At 37.9% G+C, this 18,334-nt stretch overlaps 1 protein-coding gene across 3 annotated transcripts in view; it reads left to right on the plus strand.

The window, feature by feature from the left end:
• BATF3 (basic leucine zipper ATF-like transcription factor 3) overlaps nt 1-18,334 on the plus strand; it is a 222,530-nt gene that overhangs the window by 82,595 nt on the left and 121,601 nt on the right. The window contains exon 2 of one of the 3 annotated variants that reach the window (XM_044055430.1): nt 14,222-14,304. The exons of the other annotated variants lie outside the window; for them this stretch is intronic. Coding sequence (XP_043911365.1) covers nt 14,281-14,304 — 24 coding nt within the window. The 5' untranslated portion in view covers nt 14,222-14,280. The remainder of the gene's footprint in view (nt 1-14,221; nt 14,305-18,334) is intronic. 3 annotated transcript variants of the gene reach the window in all.

Here is an 18,334-nt window from a genome sequence, read left to right on the forward strand (position 1 = left end):
TTCCACATTTCCTTTGAATAACAGACACCCTGTGCCTGTCCACCTTATCAGTAATACCGAAATATAGAGTACAAAAGGAAGAAAAACAAGGCGATGTTTTAATGTTTTTATTAAGTGTCTCTAGTTCATTCTTCATAGAGTTAATATCTATCTTGTATTGTAAAATCAAAGCCTTCATAAGGGAAACACCTGTGTTATTAAATAGTTCAACCAATTCCTTATAAAATGTGTCACCATACGTAACACAATTGGGAAATCTAAAAACTCTTAAACCTTGTGGCACACAGCCACGTCTGATGTTTTCTTCAAAGTAAAGAATTTCCAATTGTAGGGCCACAATCATTATCGCTAACTTTTCTAGTTTAAAAATATTGTTCTTACAACACTCAAAGTCTTGGTCATCATTGCTCTCTGCTGTACACTTACTTGAGCAGAGTCGACGCCATCCTTAACATCTGAAAAAGGATTACAACTCGCCAAAAAGATGTTACTGACAAGGTCTTCAGTAATTAAATTTGAAGCCGCCAAGGAGCCACCATTAACTCCTGAACCAAGAATCGGCTGCCTTCCACTTGCCTGAGCGTGCACGTCGGAAATCAATATGCCCACTTCACGTCCTTCGCGTGTTCCACAAGCTTGGTTATGATTACAGTCACCATGGTTACTGGACAGGCCAGAAAGCCTCGAGAAACCTTCACAGATAGCCCCCGTGATGATGGAAGTGAACTGATCCGAAACTCCACCTGAATCTCCAGGAGTGTAGTGTATGGTAAGGTTAAGATTACTGTCCTGTGTCGATTCGCTCCAATCATGGTGCAAACACAAAAACACCAAATGAAACCAAACGAACTTCAAACAAAATAAAATAAAATAACACCAGAATGGAAACAGTAAAATCCAACACCAGGACAGTGAATTTTCAGTTGCGCCACTCTTTATTAACAATGAGCTTCTTCAGAACAAAATACCTTACACAATTGGACCCTTTATAAACACTAATCAATTAAGTTAATTAAGTCACATGACATACCCAACAGGATTTCAGTTTAGTGTACAATGATTAAATATCTAAATAATCAATGTTAATAATAATACATCTGTATAAACATAGAAAAAATTAAATAAATAACTTGTACAACATGTTAACATATTTTCATGTAAAAAAGATATATATTGTCCATAAATAAAAATGATAATAATAAAGATAAATATAAAAAATATATATAAAAATCTATGTATATGTATATATATTGTGTATATATATAAATGTATCTGTGTAAATTAATATGTGTGTGTATGAATACACCTTACAGTTAACTACCTATTCCTAGCCAATATTAAAAAACATTTAATGTTAATGGTGGCATTAAGGCCAGGAGTTTGGTCAGCAATCAACATAATCTGCCATAAACTTTCTCGACACACCAAAAAAGTCCTGTAATCACCTATAAATAAGTTTACTTTCTCTAACACAAAAAAAGAAAACTTCTTAAACAGGGGACAGTCTGTGACATGAACAGCCAATGCATTAGTGCCATCTTTCTTTCTATTGGCTAAACAATGTTCATAGATTCTTTTGTTAAGAGCTCTAATGGTCTTACCGATATAAAACTTGCCACATGTGTCACACTTGGCACAATAAACAACATTAGTTGTGTTACAGGTGTAATGTTCCTTAGACCAAAAAGTCCTCGCAATGTGCTTAAATTCAATGCTAGACATGTTGCTCATAAATCTACATTGTTTACAACGTCCACAAGAAAAACTTCCAATAGTGTGAGATGTCATATTAGAAACCACTTTTTTGCTGTTGTTCTCCAAAATTGACTTGATGTTAGTAATCTTTTTATAAGTAAAGAAAGGTCTATCCCCCACAGCCTTTACAAGTTCCGTGTTCCCCATCTATATTAGAAAAGTTTTATTAGTCCACTGGAAAGTTATGATGGGGAACACGGAACTTGTAAAGGCTGTGGGGGATAGACCTTTCTTTACTTATAAAAAGATTACTAACATCAAGTCAATTTTGGAGAACAACAGCAAAAAATAGTTTCTAATATGACATCTCACACTGTTGGAAGTTTTTCTTGTGGACGTTGTAAACAATGTAGATTTATGAGCAACATGTCTAGCATTGAATTTAAGCACATTGCGAGGACTTTTTGGTCTAAGGAACATTACACCTGTAACACAACCAATGTTGTTTATTGTGCCAAGTGTGACATATGTGATAAGTTTTATATTGGTAAGACCATTAGAGCTCTTAACAAAAGAATCTATGAACATTGTTTAGCCATTAGAAAGAAAGATGGCACTAATGCATTGGCTGTTCATGTCACAGAGTGCCCCCTGTTTAAGAAATTTTCTTTTTTTTGTGTTAGAGAAGGTAAACTCAGGTTTATTTGTAGGTGATTACAAGACTTTTTTGGAGTATCGAGAAAATTTTATGGCAGATTATGTTGATTGGTGGCATGCCACCATTAACATTAAATGTTTTTTTAATATTGGCTAGGAATAGGTAGTTAACTGTAAGGTGTATTCATACACACACATATTAATTTACACAGATACATTTATATATACACAATGTATATACATATACATAGATTTTGTACATATTTTTCATATTTATCTTAATTATTATTTTTATCATTTTTATTTATGGACAATATATGTCTTTTTTACATGAAAATATGTTAACATGTTGTACAAGTTATTTATTTCATTTTTTCTATGTTTATACAGATGTATTATTATTAACATTGATTATTTAGATATTTAATCATTGTACACTAAACTGGAATCCTGTTGGGTATGTCATGTGACTTAATTAACTTAATTGATTAGTGTTTATAAAGGATCCAATTGTGTAAGGTATTTTGTTCTGAAGAAGCTTGTTGTTAATAAAGTGAGTGAAAGTGCTTAACTGAAAATTCACTGTCCTGGTGTTGGATTTTACTGTTTCCATTCTGGTGTTATTTTATTTTGTTTTGTTCCTTTAAGGGCTGTATTTTTTAAACTTCATGTTTGCGTAATTTCCTGGTATGCATTAAGCACTAAAGACGCCATTTGGCAAAACCAGTTTGCGTGCAGTTTGTCCTTCGGTATTTAGCAATTCAGCGACGTGGTTTGCATTGATATCGGATTTATCATTATATGCTTTTGAAGAGAGAACGAAGGTAATAAAGTGAAGTAAAGAGTGGTTTGGTATCCATTTTTTGCCAGATATAGGATTATTGTGATTTGGAGTGCTGGAAACCTTTGTGTTTGTTAAATGAATTCTGTTCCCTGCACCTTACTGGTATGAGCAGTGTTTTATGTTGGAGTTTTAGATAAGGATGATTGCTGACTGGGTGATAACTTGTAAATACATTAGTTAAGTTACTGTAATGTGAATCATCTTTTCAGTTTTGCTAATCACTTAGTGATGGCTGAAGGACATAATTTATGTTAATTTTTGGAGGCCTGCACCTGTCGCCCTTAGGATTCCGGATACTGGCTAAGGCTCTTGCCACCCCTATAGTGCCTTTTTTAGGCAAGGTTCAAATGACAAATTCACCACCGTAACAGGTACAAGCAAGCAAAATCTGAGGGTAATGCTACTCAATGCTAGAAGTCTAAACCTCAAAATGCACTCACTCGAGGCACTCCTTAAAATGGAGAACATTGACATCTGTGCAGTGACAGAGACCTGGTTCAAAGCTCCAGAGAGCACCCCTGCATTACCAGGCTTCAATTCATACCACACCTTTCGGCCACTTAACCCAGAAAGAAGCACTAAAGGCGGACGCGTGTCCATATTCATTAAGGATATCCACACCTCCAGGATAGTTGCACAGCATAATGCATCCGAGATTATCCAAGTGCAACTAACTCTGGGCAAGACTGCAATCCAAATTGTAGCTTGCTACAGACCCCCCCCACCATGCCCCAGGATTCACACTCCTCATTTCTTGATACACTGGAAAGTATTAGGGTACAACCCAACACCCTAATAATGGGCGATTTAAACTACCCCACCATTAACTGGGAAAACTACTCATGTACCAACTCTTTTGCTCAACATTTTCTAGAATTCATAAATTCCAACACCTTGGATCAACTTATTCACACCCCCACCAGGGGCAGCAATATCCTAGACCTGGTCATTACCAACATGGGAAACCAGTGTTCCACACCAGAGGTCAATTCCTCGTTGGTCAGATCCGACCACAAGCTAATCAGCCTAGACATTCACATTCCACCCCCAGCCCCAATTAGGGAAACCATCGTAAAAAAGTTGTCAAAAGCCAACTTCACACTTCTTAAGACAGAAGTGGCAAACTTCATGACACCCATGCAGACGGACAATAGAGGTATGACTGCCAAATCCTGCACAAATGCACTATATAAGCACTTACACGAGTGCATGGATCATGCTATCCCTAATAGAACCAAAATGTTATCCTCCAAAAAAAGGAAGCCAATCTGGTGGTCCTTTGCCATAAACAAACTCTACAACAGAAGAAAGAAACTGTTGTAAAAAAGAGTAAAATCCCATGATTGGAGGAACTCCCTGGTCAACCTCAGTAAGAAGCTGAGATCCCTCATAAAATCCTCCAAAGCTAGTTATGAAAACAAAACTGCCACTGACTCTAAAGACAACCACAAAGCATTCTATAGCTATGTCAAGAATCTAAATGGGAACACTCAGATCTGCTCTGAGTTACAGCATAATGGCACTAAATATACAGAACCAACTGATACTGCCAACATCCTAGCAGATAGGTTCAGTGCTAACTTTACCCCCCTCTCACCCCCTAGAGGGCCCATCTCTATACCGGAAGAATGCAAAGTTCCTATAATCACGGCTGCATAGGTAAAAAACACACTCTCCAAAGCCAACAACACAGCATCCATGGGACCTGACAATATCCCAGGCTGTGTTCTGCACGAACTACAGAATGAACTGGCACCCTACCTATGTACCATGTTCAATCATAGCCTCACCTCAGGCTTTGTACCCACTGAATGGCGCACCGTGACAGTTATCCCACTCCACAAAGGGGGAGCCACGACGGACCCCGGGAACTACAGCCCCATTAGCCTTATGAGCCTGGTCTGCAAGGCCATGGAACGTATCATCGTGGAACTCGTAAACAAAGACATTGGTAATCTCCAAACTCTGGACCCTACTCAGTTTGGATTTGTAAAAGGCAGATCATGTCTCCTAAACCTGATTGACTTCTTTGAAGCAGTCACCAAAGCCACAGATGAGGGTAAAATGGTTCACACAGCTTATCTAGATCTCGCCAAGGCTTTCAACACCATCCCCCACTCTGGAATTATAGATAAGCTCACTAAACTAGGTATAAATCCCTATGTCACAAGATGGGTTGCCAACTGGCTCATGGACAGAACCCACACTGTGAAAGTAGTGGATTCCAAATCCGACATCAGACCAATGACAAGTGGAGTACCACAGGGTTCAGTCCTGGGTCCTCTCCTGTTTGGTATCTACTTCTCTGAAGTGCAGGCCAACACAGAAGGTCGTTGGCTAACAAAGTTTGCAGATGACTGCAAACTAGGAGCCATAATCAAAACTCCTAATGATGTGGACAAACTACAAAAGGGCCTCACTGAGACAGATACCTGGTGTCAAAGCCATGGCCTGAAGCTCAATGCCAAAATGTGTATTGTCATCCCCTTTGGTAAAAACTCTGTACCCATGAACTACCACATAGCTGGTAGTCTACTTATTGCCGAAAATGTGATGAGACCTTGGGACACAGGTGGACAGTAGTCTCTCCTTTGATAATCACATCGCCACAGTGGTCAGGAAATCCTTCTACGTGGCTCATCTAATCTCAAAAGGATTCTCATCCAGAAAAAAAGAGGCCATTGTTCCCCTCTACTCATCACTCATTAGACCCATTATAGAGTACAACGCCCCTTTTGGTATGTACCTCACAAGACATCTACAACAACTGGAAAGACCACAGAAATACCTCACAAAGAGGATTACTGGCCTCAAACAGATGCCCTTTGCAGACCGTCTCAAAAAACTACAGCTTTACTCCATCGCATATCACCTACTCAGGGGCGATTTCTGCCTAACATACAAAGCTATGTCAAACCCAAAGCTGTTGGACATGCTCCACTTAAAGAAATCCCAATCCCTCTGAGCTACACGCTCTAGGGACCTTAACCTTGTCACCACAATAAACAGAACATGCTGGAGGGATAGATTCCTGTCCCAGAGACTTCCCATACTCTGGAACAGACTACCTATATATGTCAAACAGAGCTCCTCATTAGCACTCTTCAAGAAAAATCTTGATGATTGGATGGGAAATGGGAAATTCACCCCAGGGATCACTTCTGTTGCTCTGCTCGACAGGGGCACAAGAAAATAATTTTCTTGGGTGGTGAAACCCAGGGTACATTTTTTGGCTAGGCCTGTATGGCTGTATGGCCCTAGGGCCAATAGCCTAGTACCTACCTATGAACTATGATTTAGCCTCAGGCAAAAATGACGCAATGATGTTTACTACAGGAGAACAACTTGCATCTGTAGATGGCGATTAGTCTTCAGTTGATATGGAGGAAAGATTTAAACAGTTAAGTGAAAGTTCAAAAAAAGTAAGGACTAATGTATGGTATATTAAGTTACTGAAAGCCTATTTACAACCTGTATATCTCCAATACGTTTATGGGTATATGTGGATCCAAGAGTTGGAACTGAGGACTTGACTGTTATAAAGAAGTGGGGTGACATACAAAATATAGCTTCCAAGATGTTTTTGGAATTATTGGTGGACGTTTATGATAAGCAACTGATATCATCAACAGAAGATTTGAATACATGTTATAATAGTATTCAACAGTTTTATCTGAGAGATGATTTTGAAAGTAGGAATAATACATTTCTGCCAGAGGTGAGTGATTTTGAGAATGAACTATGTGTTTGTAAGTTACAGAAATACACAAGAGATTTAAAATGATTATCAGAACACTTTAACATACACTTGGAAGCATAAGAAATGTGCTGTCCACTTTTTTGATCCTAATAATAAAAAAGATTTAAGTTTGAAACATAAAAGGGTTTGTTCAGTCTTGCGAAAGCCTAAGGAAATTAGGGATAGTAAGTCAAGTACTTTGGAATTATCATGTAACTTCTCCAATACTGATATAGAGGCCGAGAATTTGGAAAATAGAGAGCTTTTCACCTGCACAGAAGCATTTCAGAGGCCCTTTAGATGTGTGGGAAGAAAACATAAACGTAGTAAACAGAAAAGGTCTTCAGACAAATGATGGAGAAATAACACTATATAAAGGGGACCATGTGGTGGTGGTGTTGCGGTAGCGTTGTCGCCTCACAGTAAGACGTTGTCCTGTTCAATTCTCAGCTAAAGCATCTTCTGTGTGGAGACATGCATGAATGGGCGTACCTTCGTTGAAGGTTGTGTGTCAGAGCTGGCAACTCGGCACGTAAAAATCTACTGCCAATCATTAGCGGACCGGAGTTCTGCTGTGGCGACCCCTAACCGGGAAAAGCTGAAAGATACAACAACATTGTTGTGCAACTAATGAAGACAATTTAGTTGTTAGTTTAACCTGTGCTACTTTTACTAAGAATGTGCTGAATAAAGGTTTGGATCTCATGTCTTCATTTTATGTTTCTCAGGATTCAGTGGTGTCTGATGTTAAAAAATGTTGTCAAAATCTCAACCTGAGATTTTATTACAGCTATAGACAGGAAGTTCTCACTGATTCTTTTAAATTTAAGAAGTCAACATTTCATAGGTAGGTTCATAGGTTCACCCCCCCCTCCATCATCCAGCAGTAAGGATGTTCAAGCAGCGTGTACTTCGTGAATTTCAAGTAAATCATCAATCTGTTTTTAAAAATTATGGTTCTAATTTAAGTTTGCAAGAAAAAGCTACTTTAAATAATTTAACAAATAATGATAATTTGGTTGTGATTAAGGCAGATAAGGGTGGGGCTATAGTCCAACTCTGACAAGGATAAAGAGGTAGGAGACAACTCAATGATAACATCTTGTATACTAAGCCACCATTTAACCCAGGGTCTGTATTTAAGACATTTATTAACAATTTTTTAAATGAGGCTAAACTTGAAGGAATGATTACAGAAACATTGTTTGAACAATTAGTGGTGGATGATCCTAAACTTTTTGCATTTTATATTCTACTCAGAACAAAGGTACGGTGATGGGCACAAATTTTGCACAATATATGCTGACCTTTTTATGGAGTATTTAGAGACTAGTTTCATCTAAGATGTTTGTAATCCATTTAAACAATTTATTAATGTATGGTGTTGCTACCTTGATGACTGCTTGTGTATGTGGACTGGTCCTGTTGAGTCTTGGAATGATTTTGTAAACTATTTGAATTTGAACAATTATCATATTACATTTTCTGGTAAGATCAAATTGTTTATATTGATTTTTTTTGGATGTCAACATTTCTAAATTGATTGATACTACAATGGCTACTAGTTTGTTTCATAAGCCCTTTACTAAAATTCTATTTTAGAAGCCAGTAGTTGCCATCCAGCTGATGTAATATAAAACATACCGAAAGCACAATTTTTTAGAGGCAACTATGTAGCTCTAATGAAGTATTTGAGGAAGAGGCATGTAAAATAGAGACTAGGTTCTTAAGGAGGGAATATAATGGGACTTTGGTTACAAAGGCACATTCTGTGGTTGCTGGACATGATAGAAAAGACTTATTTAAATTTGGAAAACAACATGTTGATGAGACATGTACTAAGATTTATTACAACCTTTCGTACAAACACCTTTGAAATAAAAGAGGTAATTAATAAATATTGGCATATCTTAAAGTCAGATCCATTTTTTTAACAAAGTTTGGATAAATATTGTTATTTTGGGTATAAACGAGGGAGAAATATTGATGAATATTTAACTGGCTTTAAGAGGAATACTTTTCAAATGAAAGAAGTTAAAGGTGAATTGTCCAAGAGGAGTACATTTTGTGGTAATTGCACATATTGTAGGGTTCTGTCTAGAACCATATCTTTTACTTCTATCAATACAATGAAAGTTTTTGAAATAAGATCTTTAATTACTTGTAGCACTGAATGGATAATGTAAATGGCAGTATACCAATGTGGTGCTTTCTACGTGGGACAAACATCAAGACCATTTAAGCACAGACTAGCACTACATATTAGTGATATTAATTGTAGAAGGCTTAGAAGTGCACTTTATAAACATTATTTGGAACATGTCGGGGCACATTTTATCTTTGAAGGTATTGATAAGGTGAAGAATGAGGGTCCTTCAGCTTTAAGAAAACATGAAATTTTGGATTCTAAAGAAATAATGTGGATTGTGAATTTGGGGACTTTATGTAAACCAGGTCTGAATGAAAATTGTTGAAACTAAAATGTATTTTAATTGTAAGCTGTTATGTGTGGAATTAGGGTTATTAATATGAATATGTGCCATGGTTATAAATCTGAATTGACTGTCATCTTTCTACATATCTTGGTTTATACTGAAGTTGTCTCTTTAAGGGCTGTATTTTTAAACTTCATGTTTGCGTAATTTCCTGGTATGCCTTAGGCACTGAAGACGCAATTTGACAAAACCAGTTTGCATGCAGTTTATGTCCTTGGCTATGTAGCAGTTCAGCCATGTGGGTTGCATGGATATAATTATCAGATTTATCATTACTGTATACAGGAGCGGCCTTAGGCCAACTGGTGCCGTAGGATAAAGGGCTCCACGGCACCCCCCACCACATCACTCAGTGCCCCCATCCTGGTCTACCTATACCAAATAAATACTGGAAAAGTGCCCCCGTGCTAGAGCAGCGCCATAGGTGGCTGCCTAGTTGGCCTATGCCTAAGGCTGGCTATGACTATATATGCTTTTTAAGAGAGAATGAAGATAATAAAATGAAGTAAAGAGTGGTTCAGTATCTATTTTTTGCCGCATATTTGCTTGTTGTGATTTGGAGTGCAAGAAACTTTGGGTTTGTTAGATGAATTCTGTTCTGTGCACCTTATTGCTATGAGCACCATTTCATGTTGGAGTTTTATACACATGTGTACATGTGTATATTTATTTATTTGATATTTGTTAACTGGGATAGTACATCTGAGCAGAAGCCCTTTTTCAATGGAGACCCGGGGAGAAAAGCTCCACAGTACAAGTAAGCAAGAAAATTTACAAAATTGAAGATGAATACAGTGAACAATTTACAATAAAACAGTTAAGCAAATGTAGAAAAAGCACCACAGTACAATATAGTAAGAGGCATTATAACACTGAAGAAAAAACTTAGCGAAGAAATACAGACACACACACACACACACACACACACACACACACGTGTGTGTGTGTGTGTGTGTGTGTGTGTGTGTGTGTGTGTGTGTGTGCATATATATATATATATCTATATATCTATATATATATATATATATATATATATATAGATATATATATAGGCAGGTTCATAGGTAAGTACTACGCTATCTGTCTGAGGGCATCTATAAGCCTAGCCAGAATGTGTTGCCTTTCACTGCCCCCTGTGCCTCTGTCCAGCAGAGCCATTAGTTCCCTGTGCCTCTGTCTAGCAGAGCCACTGCAGTGATCCCTGGGGTAAATTTTCTGTTTCCAAATCCACTCATCAAGGTTTCTCTTAGAGTGTCGCTGAGGGGCTCTGCCTAATGTAGATTGGAATCCTGTTCCAAAGCATGGGGATTCTCTGGGACAGGAATTTATCCCTCCAGCACGTCCTATTTATCGTTGTGGTGAAGTTTAGATCCCTAGAGGGTGTGTGTGGCTGTCGGGGATTTGCTTTTTTAGGTGTGTGTGTGTGTGTGTGTGTGTGTGTGTGTGTGTGTGTGTGTATGTGTATATGTATGTACGTATATATGGGTCTACTTCATAACACTGAAATTTCATAACGTTGAATTTCATAACATTGAGACTATAACATTGAAAATTCAAAACACTGAAAACCCAAAACATTGAAAGTGTGCTTCATAACATTGAAAACTACATTGCACAAGTAAATAAGATCCCCTCCATCTACAACACCTCCTAACTAACAAACACACTTTCTACTATGTTTCTGCAGGGGGGCAAGCCCCCATGCACCCCACCATGAAGGGGCTGTGCCCCCCACAGCCCCCATAAATTAAATATATCAACTCCAAGATCGCACTACAATGGAAAAAAAGATAATTTCCTAACCTCACTGTAACTTTTTTTCCACTGTAGTGTGATCTTGGAGTTGGTATATTTAATTTACGGGGGGGGTGGGGGCAGAGCTCCCCACATGGGGAGTGCAGGGGGGCTTGCACCCCTGCAGAAATGTAGTAGAAAGTGTTTGTTTGCTAGGTGTTATATTTGGAGACGATGTTATTTACATATGCATTGTAGTTTACAATGTTATGAAGCACACTTTCAATGTTCTCAGTTTTCAATGTTTTGGGTTTTCAGTGTTTTGGGATTTAGATGTTTTGGTCTCAATGTTATGAAATTCAATGTTACGTAGTAGACCCCATATATATATATATATATATATATATATATATATATATATATATATATATATATATATATATATATCTAATACGTGTGTGTGTACTTATATGTATATATATAACTTAATTCACCCTGATAAAACAAAATGAGCTGATCCGGTGTTGAGTGCTTTTGTTCTTATCGGTGTTAAGAACTTCTTCAGAATAAGTAAAACATCTAAATAAATAGTCAAAAATAGTAATACAGTGACACCACCCAATAAAAACAAGGAAAGGGCTGAATTTTAAAGTAAATGTAGTCAGCAAGCTGTTGTGAAGCAGCAGTAAACAAGCAGTAAAACATGTTAGCCTCTAGTGTTCTTGCATTGTAAAAATACAGTAAACAGTAGCTAAGCATAAGGAGGCATCCCAGGGATTACCTGAGCCAGCGCAACGCAGTCTTAATATTATGAAAATCATTCAAACCTGGGAAGGAGTCTGTGTTAAGATGAAGCTGCCACTTTAATTCTCACACCTCAAGTAATGTGTCAACATGACTAAAAAGCATCAGTTCAGTCACAAAAAAACTTAAACTTTTGGAAATTGTGGCAAAGTAAACTGTATTTGTCTAAAGCATTTTTTAAGTCTTTATTTCTAATCGCTGCACAGTGTTGCTTAATGCGGCTAGAAAGTCTCCTGCCAGTGTTTCCTACATAAACACTGTTACATGTGTTGCACATTCCAGCATATACAACATTTGTACTATGGCAGTCAAAAAATCTGCTAAAGTTATCTTGATTTTGCAGTGTTCGGATAAATAAAAGGAGCCCATGTAGGTAAAATCACATGCGGCACATTAACTGCAGAAAAACTTGCCCAGTGGTTTATTTATGCCAGCAGTGTCTTTAAGTAAAAAAGGAACATCTGTACGTTCAAATGATGCACGCAAAGACTTGCTTTTCTTATGTGAGAAGATGGGGGAATCTTCTAAGATAGCTGCAACTTCCCAGTTGTTTCTAACGATATCCCAATTATTGGAAATGGGTATTCGATCCAAGATGATAGGAAGGGGGAAGCTAGAGGGTCAGTCCATGGTAATGGTCTGACTGGGTGTAGAGTGGGTAGTGTCCAAGCCAGAGTTCTGTTTGGATTTCGCTACAAACCTATTTGTTAAAATTGGCTGAAACTTTAGAGGTCCGTGATTCTCTTACTTTGGTGAAAATTGTTCAATAAGTTGCTTATGGTAATTCCTTTTAACAAATAAGCTTCCTTCCATAAAAAAAGTTTCGTCATTGCTTACAGTATGTGATAATTTGATGAATTGTCGACTGGGAATGTTCCTTTTCATAAAAAGAGGATGCTGGCTGTTAAAGTCAAGGAAATTATTTCTCTGTGTTTTTACAGAAAATATTGGATTCCCAGCTAAGGGAACTAAGGGAATTGGTGTTTAAAGAGATTTCCTTATCTAGGAACTGAACCTTTGTACTGCAGCCTGAAGTGGTGAAATTAAGAAAAGGAATGCTGTTGGAAAGGGAGTGGATGAAAGAATCAAGTTCTTGCTTTGTGCCGTGCCGAACAAAAAAAGTCATCTGTGTAATGGTGATATAATTTAATTTTATGGAAATCCAGCAGGTGGACAAGGGCATTAGTCTCCCATGTACTTGACACAAGATTAGCGAAAACAGGGGGCATTTTGGACCCCATAGCCACTCCTTTGACTTGTTGATATATAACATTGTTGAAATGGAAAACATTACCATGGAGTACAGTGTAAATTACATTACAGATAGTCTCTATCTTGCTGTCGAAAACATCCTTATACATTATATAGTATACATTAATGTGCAAATCTTTCTAAATTATTGTGTGATTTTTTTTTTTGCCAGGTCACAAACTGATTCTTAAATTTTAGCATTCGTTTTCAATGCCTTAACAGTCCTTGTAGTGTTGAAAAGATCAGTTGTTATTAAATGGAAGTCATCTAGTATAGATTTTAGTACTTGGCTACGTTAGACAGTATTAAATCTTCTGCTGTGGACTCTTAAGTTAACCGTATTTAAAAAATCTCTAATATGCCTTGATTCCAGTTTAAATTCTATCAATATAATAAAGTTCATTTTTTTATTTAGGTCCATACTGATGTAGCAGAGTTGATGAACCAACATTTTTTAAACAAAATCAGCATTGGTCTGCCCACCCTCTTCCATTTACTGTCATGCAGGGGGAATAATAAGATTGCCAGTCTTATACAATGTTATCTAATGTATTTCGGTTCCGAAAATTGTGGGTAGTACATACCTAATCGTGAATATTTTTTGTAGCAGGCTTCAGTGTACAAGACGTAAAACCATGTTATTCTCGTTAGATGATGACTCTTTCAAAAACCATACCACCTAGACCATTAGGTGACCCATCACAAGAGCTAATCAACTTTTTGTTGTCTGTAAAATAAACATGAAAATGAGCAGACTATAACATTATTTTTGGACTTTGGAAGTTTTTTCATTTGTCTAATTACAGTACTGCTTTTAACTCAGTAACATTTGCAGATGTACTGTCACTACATTGGATTTGACATTAATCTGTACAGAATGAAATCCTGTGTTTATCTACTACTACTAACTGTATAAAATAACACATTTGATTCCTTCTGCAGTCTTCTCAGCACTTCCTCTAATTTCTGCAATCATTTGTCTCCTGTGATCTGAATAAATAGGATATCATCCAAATAAATTGCAGCACGTGGCACACTTTCTGTACTTCTCTGAAATATGCATGATGCAGACAACACTTCATAAGGTAAAGGGTTGCATGTAAACATTTATTTACAATTGTTTTATTGTCAAGTATTTCTTAAACTGGTCATCTAAATTCATTTGTTATTTTGATTTGAGTTAGTCAGCTATCTGCCGCATCCAAGTGTCCCTTCCTGAACTTTAGATCCACCTGATGCAACGCTGGGGTTTAATCTCTGTCACCTCTATGATTAAAACCAGTAGGACTTATCCTAGCACCTAAAACTTTCCCATACTACCCTAGCTCCTCTCCTTACCCACAATGTTTACCAATTATGAACCCATCTCTATAGCTCCTTAGTTGCACAGTAGAGTTGGTCACATTGTAAGACAGCCTCAGGTTACCATGTCTTAGAAGTATTTTTTTTTGGGGCGGGGTTGAATTTTTGCCTCTGGGCCACGTTTGAATCCCTCTTGCATTCTGACATTGCTACAGATCAGTCCAGTTTAATGTTTTGCTTCCCTTTTAAGCATTTTGTTAGATCAATAAGTTAGGCTTTCCTCACCCTCCACCCTTGGCACCATTTTCTTCTTCCTCCTGTGGCAGGTTTCCTATAGTGCTATGGAGTAAACGCAGGGATTCAGTCATTTAAGAAGCATGGGCATGTGACAAAGTGCCCACTCACTCAGGATTAAGTACATCAGATATGTTAATGTGTCTTGGAGAGGCTCATTTTTTCTGATGAATGTTAAACTTGTGCAGAGAAAAAACAACAGTTGAGAACTGGAGTAGTGTAGGTTAACCCCTGCCTTATACCTCCTTTCTAGATTTTCCCTCTTTACACCCAGGTTCCAATCCTTAGAACAGTTGATGATGAAGTTGCATGTTAAGGATGATGTTCCATTTTCAGAAAAAGTTGAAACCTTCTGATGTTTTTTCTCGGTCTAATGATACCGTTGAACTTCTGACTGCGAAACTTAAGCATATAGAGAGTATAGTTTCCGGTAAGAGAACCTCCCTTCCATGTCTTGACAGTGCCTAATCTGTGCTTTCTGAGCACTATCTCCATAACTCTGTCCTTCTTTGACAACTTATACTAAGTCTAACAGGTCTGTTTCCATCCGGTTGGACTGTAAGAGGATGTGGCAGATCTTCTGCAGCATACAGTTGATATGGGTTCAGGTGTTTTCATCTGTAACCTCGGGGACTTAAATGGATACCTTCACTTCAAACCTTCTGAGACTTTGGTCTTGTCCTTCAGCACTGGGACTAGTTCAAGCCCCATTTCTGCAAGATCATCTGTCAAGCTACTGGGGGCAGTATTGACATCTGTGGCCATTCGGGTTTGATATCTGTGACCTCAGTAGCTCCATTGTTGACACTGTCATTGATGATTTAAGCTTCGGTTCATTTAGTGCCACTGCCCCCTTACTGTCAAGGATCAATGTCTTTGGGATGCCCTTGATACCACCTCATTTAAGGCCAAGTATTTTGTCCATGGAGTCTACCTTTTATTTAAATGTCATTGGTAAGATTGCCAACCTTGACCTGGATGCATATGGCTGCTTCAACCTTGATGGTCAGAGTTATGAGTCAGTATCATTGCTGGGGTCAATTATTTTAGTCTGTCTCTTAAGGCCTTGTCTGTGTTGTATTAAACCTTCAAGGTTAGCAGCCTATGTCTTCAGCTTGGCGTTTGGCAATGGGAATGGCACTATGTTGCAGGCTTCCCTGCAAGGGCCCCCACTTCAAAGGTACACACCATAGTCCTGGCTCTTCATTTACCTGTGGCTTCTGTCATCCATCTCCCTGCAGTTAGTGGTGGAAAATGCAGTGCCAAGATGTTTTGGATGCATCTGGCTCTCATTCTCTCTGGTCTTTGGCATCTCCCCCTCCCTCCAAAGTCGGGAGCTAAGACTAAGCACAAGAGAAAGCAGACTGTCTGGGCATGACTCCCATTCTAGAACTAGCTGTCTCCAGTGTGGCAATAGCAGACTGCTTTTACTTCCTTGTATGTGAGGAAAATGAAAAATAAAAACTCGTACATTTAGAATTATAAGTAACTGTAATAAACAGTAAAACTTCAGATTTTTAATAATCTTCTGCTATAAAAGTATTGAAGAAATAAACTTGAGCAAACTTGGCCACTAGAATAACTTGTTTTTTGTTTATAATAAGCACTTTTGTCCATCAAATAGACTTCATCATATCAACTTTTCAATAACTGCTTTACCCATGGAAAACTAAATATAATTTTAATTAAAACAAAAGATCATAAATCACAACTAACAAATTAAGTAGTCAGAGTTTAGAGTAACTCTTATTAGGCTAGCCTACCAAGTATATGCAATACTGATGTAAACAAAACCACCTCACAGCCCCACAGGGGTGGTTCACAACAAAAGGGCCAAAAACTAGGTTAGTTCTGAACCTCGGACCCAGTAAGATACATTCCATAAGTTAGTGATGCAAAGAGATAACATGTCTATGTTAACAGAAGTTACCACATGCCCTAACCACACGGGGAACACATTACAAGTCAGGTAAACCATGTGGAAAAAATGAACATAACCAATTCTGAAGGAGAATCTTACTAAAAATAAAATAACAAATAGAAAAGTAATATGCACAAGAAAATAACCAAACTGTAAATGTATAGCTCAGGTCCAAAATCCAGTCTCGGACTAGAGTACAAAATAATGACCAAGCCTTATAAATAACACTGCAATAGTAAGAGCTAAAACAACCAGTCTACTATGCTTTGAACCTTAAAATTTAGGCACCTTTTGTTTAAGAAAAATAAGACTGGATTTTGTTCTTTATGTATGATTTTTGTTCAGGTTATCACTGGATGAAAAAGTTATTAAACAAGCTCTTAAGATGCACCGCCGAACATCTGGAACCCTATGACTTCTAGGGGCTGCAGATGAATTCATTAACTTCCTCCACACTTATTCCAGTGGAGTCTTGGCCAGTTAGGGTGTGTTTAAAGGAAGGAGGAAAAAATCAAAAGGAAGACAAGCTGTGTGGAAAAAAAACAAAACAAGAACGTACTCAATCTAGATAGTATATGACCAGTTTGGATGTAAAGGAAACATGGGAAGGGCATTTAGGAGGTGCAGGGAGGAGCAGTGTACAATGGCTCCTGTGGAGTCCTTTGTTTGGTGCTGCATTTAATCTAAGGCTGACCTTATTGATTGCAGTTAGATATCTGCGGTACATATAGTCCATGAAGTAGCTATAATGAGTGGGTACTGAGGGAGTCTGTAGATGACACTGAATCACCCCATCTGTTTGATCCAATGTAATGTTCATTAACGTATTATAATAGAGCCCCACCGTATTCCAATTAGATCCACCCTTTCAATTGGTCCTGAAGCCCCCCCACCAACTTTGAAGTCACCTGTTGCCACTGTAGTTAAGGTATAGGTTCATAGGTAAGTACTATGCTAGCAGCCATTGCAAGCCATTTTAACCTAGCTTATTTCTCTTCAGAGGTGAGAATCAAACCCTATACCTTGTATCTGTGAGGTAAAGACTTATCATTATGTCACCCCCCTCTGGTAAAGTACTAGGATAGCTGCCCTTGTGGGACATTTTAAGCCTAGTGAATTTCCCTCTATAGTGAGAACCAAACCCTTTTCCTTGTGTTTGTGAAAAAATGTTTGCATAAACCATGCTACATATAGTTTCATAGGTGAACACTTAACTAAGTGCCGTGAAGGGCCATTTTAAGCGTAGCCAATCACCCAAGGTCAGAATTGAGCCTTGTACCTTTTGTCTATGAGGTGAAGACCTTAACCATTATGTCAAACCCACTCCATGTTATCCTCCATGTCGTCATTAGCTTACCTCCCACCCTAGACATATTTCTCCCTGAAGTAACTTTTTTTCTGACAATATTTGTTATTAAATGAATTGACTGTGGGATTACATGCAATGCATCTACTTTTTTTACCCTTGAATATTTTTTTTTGCATGTTTACACAGCTGTGGAGTTTGTTCCCCATAGCCCCTAATTTAAAATATTGAGTCTCCCACATGAGGTGTGGACACCCACTTACAAAAAAATGTATTTATTGCCTTTTTGCTC

This window comes from Protopterus annectens, chromosome 1.part2 (assembly GCF_019279795.1).
Source record: "Protopterus annectens isolate FY-2018-M chromosome 1.part2, PAN1.0, whole genome shotgun sequence".
Lineage (NCBI taxonomy): Eukaryota > Metazoa > Chordata > Ceratodontiformes > Protopteridae > Protopterus > Protopterus annectens.